General features: G+C 27.8%; 1 protein-coding gene across 1 annotated transcript; it reads left to right on the forward strand.

Moving 5' to 3' along the window:
• The first annotated feature begins 862 nt into the window (after window positions 1–862).
• LOC100212364 (uncharacterized) lies at window positions 863–7,720 on the forward strand. Its single transcript, XM_065787667.1, has 3 exons — window positions 863–1,337; window positions 1,529–1,591; window positions 7,087–7,720. Exons 1-3 carry the CDS (start codon window positions 887–889, stop codon window positions 7,197–7,199), a joined length of 627 nt encoding a protein of 208 aa, XP_065643739.1. The 5' UTR covers window positions 863–886; the 3' UTR covers window positions 7,200–7,720.
• Window positions 7,721–13,032: the final 5,312 nt, after the last annotated feature.

The raw sequence follows: 13,032 nt of genomic DNA on the forward strand, positions 1-13,032 counted from the left end.
AAAAAAATTCACTTATATATGGGAGCCAGTGTGTAATTAAAGGACATGGTGGGTGATCTTTTTCAAAAACTAAATAAAACTAATGACTTTTCAGTTATTTTCAAACCAAAGCTCATCTGTTTTTTATACAGAAAACTGGAGATACCAAAAGTTCAACATTCTAATATATGCATATATATATATATATATATATATATATATATATATATATATATATATATATATATATATATATATATATATATATATATATATATATATTAAATATATATATTAAATGTATATATTAAATATATATATATATATATATATATATATATATATATACATATATATATGTATTTGTGTGTATGTATGTATGTATGTATGTATATACGTACATACATACATACATACATACATACATACATACATACATACATACATACATACATACATACATACATACATACGTACATACATACATACATACAATAATATGTGTTATACTACTATTATGAATTAATAATAATAGTATAACCATAGGTGATTCTAAGAATAAAATGAAGGGAGGGGGTGGAGAATCAATAAGTATAAGTTTACTAGGCTGATTTAAGTCAAATACCCGACTAGATGACTATATACGTAAAAAAACTGACTATAACTTGAAAATCACCTTCTTTGAGCAGTGGAATACCTCTCCTCCCACACACACCCCCTGTAAAATTGCCTCTGAGTATAACAAAAAATTCATGTGCTATTAATTTAATAGTGTATGGGTTTTCTAAAGAAATCTTATTTCATCTAATAATCTACATGCACTTTATTTTTTTATTTATATTAGTAATTAATTGTTTAAATTTTGTCATATCTTCCCTTTTATCTTTAGTGTTATTTTATATTAAATATGGAATATCTGGTACAAATAAGAATGGACAATGAAAGTTTTGTTAGTGTTGACTTAAATGACAATAAGAAGTGTGAAATATGTCATCAAATAACAAACGAACAAATTGTTTCTGTAATTTTAAATGATGAATTTACTACATTTGAAGGTTCCCAATCGAAACATATTGGTTGTGTTACAATGGCTCATCATTATTGTTTAAAGAAATGGGCTGACATTATTGAACGTAATTTAAAAAGTAGTTATAAAATAAAAAGTAATCAAAATATTTATAATGATAAGTGCAATATTGCTTCAGTTAAAAATTATATAACAGAAAATAAGACTATTTGTCAAACTGAATGTGTTAAACAATCAAATCAATTCTCTCTCAAAACTTCTAAAAGTCTTTACAAAAATTATACAAATGAAGCCAATGAAAATATATCAAGAAATAATTACAAAAAAGAATGTGAGTAGTTTTTTTATATTTTTTAATTGTTGGTTACAAGTACCAGTATGAGCAAATACATATTAAGGGCATTTTTGAAAATAGGAAACTGCTATTTATGTTATAAATACTGCCAGGGGAGTAAATTAAAGTTTTTAATTCAGATTAGTTATACATTCTTGGTTAGGTTAAAATTAATATTTTTTTTTTAGTAATCAAAATGAACTGCACCCAATTAAATCATCTTTTAAAAGAATTAGTTAGTCTAGTAGAAGGTTAGTTTTTTTTTACTTTCACTAATATTATTGTTATTGTTGATTTTATTATTATTACTATTGTTAATATTGTTTCTGTTGTTGTTAATATTATATGGAAATGCTATCGCTCTCGACATCTTAAAAGCCTTTGATAAAGTTTGGCATGATACTCTTCTCTATAAGCTCTCTTCTAACTTCAGGGATAATCACATAGAAATTCTCACATCCAAGGTGTTGTTTGCTGATGATGCTTTTGTTGCTTATAATGCCATTGATGCTGATGATGCCATTGTTTGCTGATGATGCTACCATTTGTTCTTGTCTTGGTAAGAAGTCAACACTCTCTGATTGCTTGGAGGGGGCATTTAAGCTTGAAAGGGAGCTCATTTCTGCTTTAAGGCTATAAGTTGCTGGTGAACTTTATCTCAATAAAAGAGATATAATTTTTTTTCAGCTAATTATTATCGTAACAATCTAGATCTTTCTATATTTATGAATGGTAATGTCCTCGATGAATCATCTACCCATCGCCTTCTAGGATTAACTCTTACTTCCGATCTTTCTTGCAAACCATATATTAAATCCTACGAAAAATTATCATCTGCTATGGTTGCATCTCTTTACTGTGCTCATCACTTTCTTACTCTGGATTCTATTCTTTATCTCTATAAATCTCAAATTTGTCGTTGTATGGAATGTTGCCATATCTGTTGCCAAATCTGGAGTGGATTGTCCAATGATGCCCCTTCTTTTTTTGACAAGGTGCAAAAACATATTGTAAACATAGATGGACATGCTCTTGCAGCCAACCTTTAAACATTGTCACATTGTCATAATGTTGCTTCTCTTTCTCTTTTCTATTAATAGTATAACGGATGCTGCTCTAAAGAGCTAGTGTCTCTTGTGCCATCTCTTATCACAACTTGTTATTACAATTTTACTTGTGTTCTCTCTTATCACAACTTCAACCTGTCAGAAAAGTCATCTACTTTATCATTGGTTATGTTTGCATCACTGTCAGTACTCTTATCTTTGTCATCATTGTCACTTTTACTTCTATTCTTATTCTTGTATATTCTTTCCAAGCTTTTTTTAGTGATTATTTTTTTAAAAAACGACTTTTACACCCATTTGAATGCCATGCTTAATGCAAAGCTGTTGGTCACAATTGCTTAAAGGTCCCGCTTCATTATTAAACACATTATGGAAGCTACTTCAGTAGTAATGCACCCAATGTCTTCATCATAATCCAGCTTAAACTGTGTAAACTTTTTTTGAAACTAACTCAATGCATTTTTTAGACAGTGTACTAACAACTCTAGCTTCAAGACTCCAAAATTTGTCCCCTATGATTGTTCACATTTGCACACGCCTGCAATTTTATGTCTACCTATCAAATGTTTGACTGAATCTTATCCCTTACAATCGGAGGTCAGTGATACAGCCATATCTTTGTTTGTGTTTGCATATTTTTCTAACATATTTTGAATTGTTGTGACTAAAGAGCAGTCTGCTGAGGGCAGTCAATCTAGAAAAAAACTGCTGGCACAGCTAGTCAATTTAATTTTAATAAAAAAATATTAGTAATAAAAGTTTTATTGTTTTTATGATGGAAACAGAGCCAATAAAAACAAAGCCAATGACAATAATACATTTTTAGGCAATTTTTTCTTTTGCAGTTGATTTCATGATTTTTTATTAGATGTGTATGGATTCCAGTTGTGTTACCATCCTTTATTTTATCTTTTTGTTGCATTTCTTACATTTTGCAATTTGATTTTATCATGAATTTTTGTCAACTTGGGCGCTTGTGCTGAATTCTTTGACGTGCTGAATTTTTTGGACATGTTGTTTGTTTCTGTATATTTAAGTGACATAAATCTATCTATTTTACAGCATAATATGCATTATAATCTATTTTCTAGAGTTATAAAGACATAATTGAGAGTTTAAAACGTGTGTTTAAAAAGATAAATGTCTCAGTTTAAGACATTTTTTATTTTGTCTTAGTTTGAAATGTTATATATGTCTCAACTATTCAAGACAAAAGTATCAACTTAAGACATTTGCCTTTTTAAACACTAGTTAAATAATAAAAGAGGCAAAAAGACATTTGGACAAGAACGATTGTAATTGATCATAAATTTTGTAATTTTAATCTGACATAAACAGTCATGCCAAACCATTTAAATTCCTGCATTCACCAATATATTTTGAAAAATCTACTCTATTTTCATTTAAACAAGCAATGCTTTATTATTATTACAGTTTTTTAAACAGAATTAAAAATTGAGTTTTAATTTTTTTTTATATTTCCAACATGAAAATATTAGTATTGAACCAACCCAATACCGTTATTTTAGTGCTTAAAAATGGTCAGAATTACCATTATTTCTGTATATAGTATAGTATAGTACTACTGGTATTGGATGCACTAACTACTGCAAAATACAGTAGTAGTGTAGTGGTACGTTGCCTGCTTTGTAAGTAAGAAGTTCTAAGTTTGAGCTCCAACATGTCCCTGGTAGTGCTTTTAACTTGTTTCAACTTGGCTAAGGCCTATGGCCTCACCTGCTCTATATGAAGCAGGTGGTACAAGTAATCTAGCACAATCCAGTAGAGTGGCCTAACCAGACAATACTTTTAAATATAGTAGTTTTTTTTCCTTCCTATAGTTTTCAACAGTTTGTCTTTAAATGGCAAGTAGTTTTTGACAACAGAATTTACATAATAATTATAATAATTATAATAATTATAATATTTACAAAATAAAAGACTGTACAAACAACATTTAAGACAACATATGAAATCTAAAGAACCTTTTCCTTTCAGTATCTTTAGCAAAAAGTTCAAAACTTTTTCCACTCCGAGAAGCAATAGATATTGCGATCAATATTATTATAAATAACAATACTTATTTCAAAATCAGCAAAAGTAATTTTTAAAAACCTCAAATAAAATGTTTCTCAAATAAGGATGTTGCTATGTTTTCCCCATTAACACCTGTACTTTCCATTTTGTCTTTGGTAATTTGGAAGTTTAGTTGAGTAAAAACTAGTGTTTTTTAATATGTAGGTGACATCTTTTTTTTTTGCAGATTTTCTTATGGAAAGAATATTTGTTCTTGAAGTTCATCAATTAGTACTCCTCAAATTATTTTATCTCTTTCACTATAAAATAGGAAAAAAAAACTCAATAGTATATTTTTTTGACATAGCCCCAAGTAAAAAGAGTTCCACAATTTCAACTGTGCTTCATAAGTTCTACATACACAATTTATATCAGCTATCTTCGTTTTTATATAAAGTTAGGTCTGTAGACTGTAAAGGAAATGTTCCTTTGTAGTCTGTAAACCTAACAAATTCTGGGTTTTTTTTGTCTGAGCTAACATTGAAGATTACAATTATTAAGACATAAGTCAGTTACTATATGATTGGTTCACTTCACTGGAATTTTCTAACTTTTCCATTGGTTTTGAAATATGCAAAATATACAAAAATTCTAACAATATACAACTTACCATTTAATTTCAAAAATTTCTTTTTGGTGTCACCCCTATCTGTCAAGTGAAGATAGTGTCACCCGGTTCAGTCTGCTACCCCCACACCTCCTAGCGATGCCACTGCCCATGAGAGGAAAGCTTAAAAATTCACATTTATAAGTCAAGTGTCAATGAAGATTAGGGTTTGGTTAGAGTGTAATGATTTAGATAATAGTTTACTAGCATATAGAAAGTTAGCATTTCTAAGAAAGAAAGGTAGAGGTAGAAAAACTCAGAGAGAGTGTGTTACAATTGACATGAAAAGGCTTCAGTTGAGGAAAGAAAGCATTCAAGATTATGTGAGATCATTGGAGAAATGGCATTATGAGAAATGTTCAACCTGTGCAAGCATCTCAACAAGAACGCTAAAATGATGGTGACGATGATGATGATGATGATGATGATGATGATGATGATGATGATGATGATGATGATGATGATGATGATGATGATGATGATGATGATGATGATGATGATGATGATGATGATGATGATGATGATGATGATGATGATGATGATGATGATGATGATGATGATGATGATGATGATGATGATGATGATGATGATGATGATGATGATGATGATGATGATGATGATGATGATGATGATGATGATGGTGATGGTGATGGTGATGGTGATGGTGATGGTGATGGTGATGATGATGATGATGATGATGATGATGATGATGATGATGATGGTGGTGGTGGTGATGATGATTATGTTTCATCTGTACCTAAAAGTTGTTTCACTGATAATAATGCCAAGTGTTTTTTGATTTTTGATTCTGCTTTAAAAGTTATACTTAAAGCTTAATGTAAGTATGCATGTTGGGTATGTATCAACATTTGTAAATCACCTTACAATGGTACTCACCATTTAGTTTATGAAGTTTATTTTATTGTCTGTAGAAAACAAGTAATCAATTTTGTGCTTTTTCTTATTTTCTATTTTTGCTATATTATATTGTATTATAATGTTTTTTGCTATATTACCATATTTAAACAATCAGGGAGACCAGGTCTAGTTGGCAGCAGGGGCAAGTTGGCGCAATGCATTTATCTTCAGAGTTTTTATTTTCAGAAAGTGCCATAAATTACATAGAATGTCTACAATAATGAAATCTCATCTTTCAATGTAGTAATGTAAGGGTTCAACCATGCTCATAGGAGATATTAGGATATATGTGTTTTTTGAACAAAAGTATAACTTTTTGAGCGTCACCTTCTTTTTTCTTAATGTGTAAAGTTGTAAGAGTTGCCATTTTTAAGGATCTGACAGACTGTTATTGAAAAAAGCCTTTTGGAGTAAGTTGGAAAAATTTTTACAGGGAAAGTATTATTATTTACTATGGGGAAAAAGAGTTTTTATAAAAAAAAAAAATTTTTTAATTTTTATTAATGTTGGGAAAATCTATAACAGAGATATTAACAAGTTTTACACTGTGTGTTAAAAAATTAGTTAAAATTAGTTATAAATAGTTATAAAATTGATGAAATGTTATATCTACAGTATAAATATATCTAATGTACTTTAATGTAGTCTTGTGGTCTATTGTTCTTTATAAATAACCTTGTAAATGACTTTATTATTAATGAAATTATTCTAAAAATGACTTTTAATAGGTTACAATTTAGGGTATTTTGAATGTGCTCTGACACCAAAAAAAGGTGGCGCTTCCATTCAAATTTTCTTTTGAGTAGTTTGTTTGATTCAAAGCAATTAGGTTGCACATGCAAAAGCTAAAAATATACTTTTTTTTTTTCATAGGGTTTCTGAAATTTTTAAATTGCATAAATGTTATGTTAAGTTTACAAAAACTTGTTTTATGTCATAGTAATTCTTGTTTATTTATTTTTTTCGATTTTATTTTTATTTGATAACATTCGAAGTTTTCTACTTTGAGTACTGTATATTTGTATGCAATGAAAAAATATTTATTTTAAATATTATATATTTTTTTTTTTTATTAAAGAATCTTCTATGATGCTCGTGAGCGAATTACAACTTAAAGATAAGCTAATTCAAGAAATTGGATGTCAATACTTGCTTATTTCTCAACTTATTGATTTAAGAAAAAGAGTGTAATTATCATAAGTCACCTTGGTTACAATTGTTTTATACTTTTAAGAGTCTTTATTTACTTTTTTTACCTTTTTTCTATTTTATAAAATATATTTTCTATTTTATAAAGTATATTATATATTTTATAAAATATATTATATATTTTTATAAAATATATATATTTTATTGAATATATTATATATTTATAAAATATTTTATATAAAATTTATTACATATTTTATAAAATATATTATACAAAATATATTTTATATTTTATAAAATATACATATATTTTTTGTATTTTATAAAATATAAAAAATATTAGTTTTTTATGGATTTTTAAACCTATTTATAATAGTAAAAAAAACATTTAAAAATTGTTTTTTGAGTTATATCAATTTAGCAAATTTTAATTATGTAATCAGAATTTATAACGACTTGTTGCTTATAACGACTTTTATACGTGAGCCGAACAGCTCTCTTTTTTGTTATTTATTTATTTGCTTATAAAATATGTTTGATAATATATGTTAATAATTTTTTAACTGCTTTTTTTATACTGGACCGTATTTAATACATTTAAAACATTTTTACGTTTTTAAAAATTGCGTTTCATGTGTGAACAGGGCAGTGTCGTGGGCATATTTTGAAACCCCAATTTTTGAAGAAAAAAAAGAAATGCGTCATCTGATTGGCTGATTAGAAAAAAAATTTTAAAAAATTACTTAATTTTTTTTTAGAACTTTACGCTTATTAATATGGGATTAATAAGCGTAAAGTTCTAAAAAAAAATTAAGTAATTTTTTAAAATTTTTTTTCTAATCAATATAAACTATATACATTACTAAGATATTTTAAGTTTGAAAATATTGCTTATTGGTTTGCTAGCCCAGGTAATTTGCAACATTCTCAAATTAAAAGCAATTGAAAGCAAAACCTGATTTGAATTTGGTATTTTATAGCAATAAAAGATTACAAAGCATTGTAGCATAACAAACTAAAAGAAAAAGTCTGACCTGATGTCAACACTTGTGTTTTGATACAGTAAATTTATTACCACAAGGAATAACTCTTAACTTAATGAAGTTAACCAAGTGTAAAAAGCTGGAAACAAAAAAAATTGCTAGCATACAAATTCATTTTGTTGGTTATTTCAATTTCAAAAGTTAATACATATAAAACACATGTTTGTTGATATATAGCTATTAACCTGAACAAAATTTTGGTCAGCGTATTCTATAATTGGTAAAAAATGTATACCCTCTAATAGCAGGCTGTTAAGTTGTCATTTTTTTTTTTTTTTTTCTTTTTTTTCCTTTCAAATTTCCATCTTTTTATTGCTCTTTTTTATTAATGTATTTAAAATGGTAAAAAATTCAATTAAATATGAAAAAATGACAAAAAAAAATCCGATGTAAAGAAAAAATAAATTTATATAAAATTTCACAAAAAATGAAAAAAATGACAACTTGATAGACTGTAATAGCAACTGATGGTAAATAATATTAAATAAAGCAACAATCTTTGATAAATCTTTAAATGTTTTAATTATTATTTATTATTATATTTTGATATGTTTATTATGCTTTTAATTTATTTTACATTATTTTACTCCTAAAGAAAAAAACACTTGAAAAAATGTATTCTGTATTTTGTAATTTTATAAATAGATTAATGATGTAATTTTTGGTATTTAATTTTTATGAAATTTTTGGTATACAATTTTTGTAATTATGTAATTAATGGTATAAAATGTTTATATCATTATGTAATTTTTGGTATAACCATTAAAATCAAGAGTGCTTATTTTGATTTCTGGGAATATCTCTTGTATAATAGTATAAAAATAAAGATGTGTCATGTTTTATTTTAAATTTTTATCGATAAGTTTTTTTAATAAAACTTGTTCTAATGAAGTTTTTTTTACAGTAAATGATATAACTCACCTTGGTTTGGTTAAATTTTTTGACGTTAGTACTTTTTGGTAGCTTGTAATATCAAAGCTTATATGTAACTGTACCGAAAAACTGTTCAGTTGAAAAACAAATAAATATCGCTTTTGTTAGATTTTGAAATTAATTAATGATATCCAATTGTCATCCTATTTATATGTAAATTAAAATACCCTTTCAACCTTTTTATAAATTTTCACAGTTTTTAAAGGTAAAATAGATGATTTTTTATTAAAGTTAAGTACTGAAGAATATTGATGTACTCCTAATCTATGACTCCTAATTAGCCTTCTCAAAATTTAGGTTAAAAAGCAACTTCTTCAGTTCGTAGATTTACATGGAACGTGTAAGCTAGATTGGTGAAACATCTGTTAAAAATTTTTCTTTAATTCTTTAGTTAATTATTTAATTCTAAGTCTTTAATTGTTTAATTCTTTATAGTTAACAAGTTTATATAAATTAACGAGCTTAGAACAAACACTGCTTCAGTTTAAGATTTACACTTTGCATACTTTAAATACTCTGGTACAATAGCATATAAATTTAAATTGAGTATACTTCAAAGAACAGGGGCATTCCATAGAAAACTTTTTAACGCTTGTTCTGATGAAGTTTTTTTATTACAATAAATAGCATAACTCACCTTCATTTGGTTAAATTCTTTGACGTTCATACTCTTTGCCAGCTTGTAATATCAAAGCTTATATGTAACTGTACAAAAGAACTCATCAGTAGACAAACATAAATTTCACTTCTTTTGTTAAATTTTCAAACAGAGTATTAGTATCCAAATCTCATTTTTTATATAAGTTAGTGTAGCCTGCCAAACTTTTTCTAAATCTTCAAAAAATGTTTAATGGTTTAAGATGCTTTATTAGAGTTATGTAATAAACTTCAAAAGATTGAAACAAACATGAAAATAAAATCTCCTTATATATTGATATGGAACATGCATAGCTTTGCAATCAGTACAAATTTTCTTTTTTGAAAAACTCAAATGTTGTTTAAAATTAACATATAAATCAATTTATAAATAAAGTTCTTTACCAGAAGTTTAGTTAAACAGCATATAATCTTTGTATGCAAAAGTACCTCACTAACTGCTTATAAACTTTGTATTTGAGTATGCTTCAAGGACATTATATTTTACAAGAAACACATTTATATATTTTTCGAAATATACTTTAACACATGCTTTTTTTTCCATTTATCTAAATTAACAACAGATAAAATCCCAATCATTGTGATAAACTTTATTAAAATTTTGTGATTTTTACGTGTGAAAATTCTCTTATACAAATAGGTTTTGATACCTTTTAAATGTTCTGAAAATTTATTAAAATTAAATGAATTTCCTGTGTTGATAGTAACACAAGACTTTTATTGATAAATTTAGTTTATTATTACTTTGAAATTTATTTCAAAAATCTGCTTGTTTTGATTTTAATTATATTTTACAAAAGCGCACTTGCCTCTCTTTCAAAATCAGCGAATTAGATTTCTGCCTATTTTGAGCGTATATAGGGTTTTAAAATATTCGTGTCGTGGCTAATAGTTTGGAGGCTCCCACAAAAGCTGTCAATAGGGCCTTAATTTCTTAAAATATTTTCCACTAGGCATTATTAAATGAAAAATTAAAAAAAAAAAAGACTGCTCAAATTTCCAAAAGGAACCCTAAGTTTGCAAACAGCCCCCCCCCCATTCCCCTTAAATTCGCGTTCTACCCCCCTAATTAAGGTGTATAGGGTAGCCTAGCCATGGCTCTGAAACATGGTATTAAATATTTTGCTATGAGACAATATAAGGATTTTTTCCATTATTTTGATGTTTAAATCGGTTCCTCTATTATTGTTTTTATCCATTTATTTCAACGATTTCGTTTATCGAGTTTTTTAACTAGTTTAACTATTAATAAATAAATAGCTTTAGGAGCGACTATCTGCAAGAATCAGACAGAGCTCAATAGTGACCCCCTCTTCAAAATTTCTAAATTTTTAATATGTTGTTGCTATTCATACTAAAGAAATTTTTCAAAAAATATTAGTTAATTCTCTAGATATTAGATGTCAAAGTTTGACTAAATTTTTGGAAATATTGACCAAATTCTGCCGAAGGAATTTTTAAACTTTAAAAAAAAACAAAGTAAATACTTTACAGTAAGTATTTCACTTGATCATTGTTTATAGACTAATTTCTAATAAAGTTAGTAAAGAAATTTTCCTTGACCATACTTCAAAATACGCGAAAAATGATTTTTTTTTTTTGTCATTTTTGATCTTCGTTTTTATTCAAAGCTATAGCTATCCCATAAATTTTTTTTATTATAAATCTTTGTCAAGTTAAGTACCTAAAATATTTTATAAATCAATGGGAAATAAAGGCTTAGCCGCAAAATCCAACTCAAAAACGAAATTATAATTATTTGACGCACAGAGATTTTGTGGTGCCCAGGATCAATTTTTGTTCGGTGTCCCAAACTTTGGATTCCTGTGTATATTAAACTAAGCGTAAATTTCGCTGGTCGTTTTCGATTAAAATCATCATAAGGCTAGAAAGGCGTTCTTCAGTCAATTCGTTATTTGAATTTGATGAGAGCAAGCTTACTGAAAGAGCGCTCTCCTTCAGCCACTGAAACCAGGGTTGTATTAAAAATGCGAAGCAAAATGCAGATTGAAGGAAATATGATTGATGACCTTTCTGGTAGATTATGTTGAGCAACTTTATAGAAGAAAGAGGTTCTATTTGTCCAAAAGTATTTGAGTGCTTAAAAATACCTACATGACGGATTTCTTTAATCAACTCCATTTCTTTTACATCATTAGCGTAGATATTTTTCAGAACTTTTCATTTTACTTTCTAAGTTTTTCTTTATCACTTGAAGGAGATGGAGAACACCATATCAACAAAAACATATCCGTCTTCTTTTGAGCTGTATCCATTCTGTATTTATCTACTGGAGCAGCGTACCAAGACCAACATTAAATACGTTCACCTCAAAACCCTTTGATTCGTCTTTGTGGAAATGTGCTGTGTTCATCGAATCGCTGTGAAGTGTTTTCCTTTTGCTTGTCCTCTTTTTAAAAAATTATTTTGAAACCCAAATGAAGCTAACCCAGATGAAACTAGTTTTGCTTCTTGGAGAATTTAGGGTCAAGAAGAATGTAGTCGGTCAAGATCATTGATTAGAGTCTAAAAAAACTTTGTCTCGTCATTCAAAGAAATGCTTTCTGATTGAAGAAGGAGGCAGGCATCGTTGACACTTAGGAGAGCCTCGAACCAGAAAGAAGTCAAGGCAATAAATTGAAATGATTGAATTCACTTTTTGAATGTCAGTTAATGATGTTCTAAATCAGGTTTTTCAAGAAGTTTCAAGTACTTTAGTATTTCTTTTGGTCGTTTTGACAATGGCCGGACAGCCTCTATGCACGCACTTCATCTTGTTTGGGACGTTTGGTGAAGGAACTACCCAGTTGCCTCAGTTAAAATTTTCCAGCGCATGGAACTACTACTAAAAAGATTGGATGTTGCCAAAATAGTTGTTGACTACAGTAGAGGATTCTGCAGAATGAACGCCAGGTAGATTGAGACTATGCGTTCTGCAAGACATGAACAAAACTTGTGAATTAATTATGAATTACATGAATTAGCCCCGTTATCATAGCCCTGAACCCTACTGTTCTTTAAATCAATTTGGCTTTGATCTAAAACGTCTATAATCAGCTTCGCAATGTCAAAACCATTTTATTCTCCAGACTTTCTACCTTCAAAAAAAGCTCTTTTATTATCCATTGGTTGTCAGATTCTAGACGGACAAATTGGAGAACATAAAAGATTTGTTCCGTATGAGACACGTCTGGAGAAATTATGCTTTTTTTCAAAAATAGAGAAGGGAAAACAAACAAAAG

The sequence above is a fragment of the Hydra vulgaris genome, chromosome 01 (assembly GCF_038396675.1).
Source record: "Hydra vulgaris chromosome 01, alternate assembly HydraT2T_AEP".
Classification (NCBI taxonomy): Eukaryota; Metazoa; Cnidaria; class Hydrozoa; order Anthoathecata; family Hydridae; genus Hydra; species Hydra vulgaris.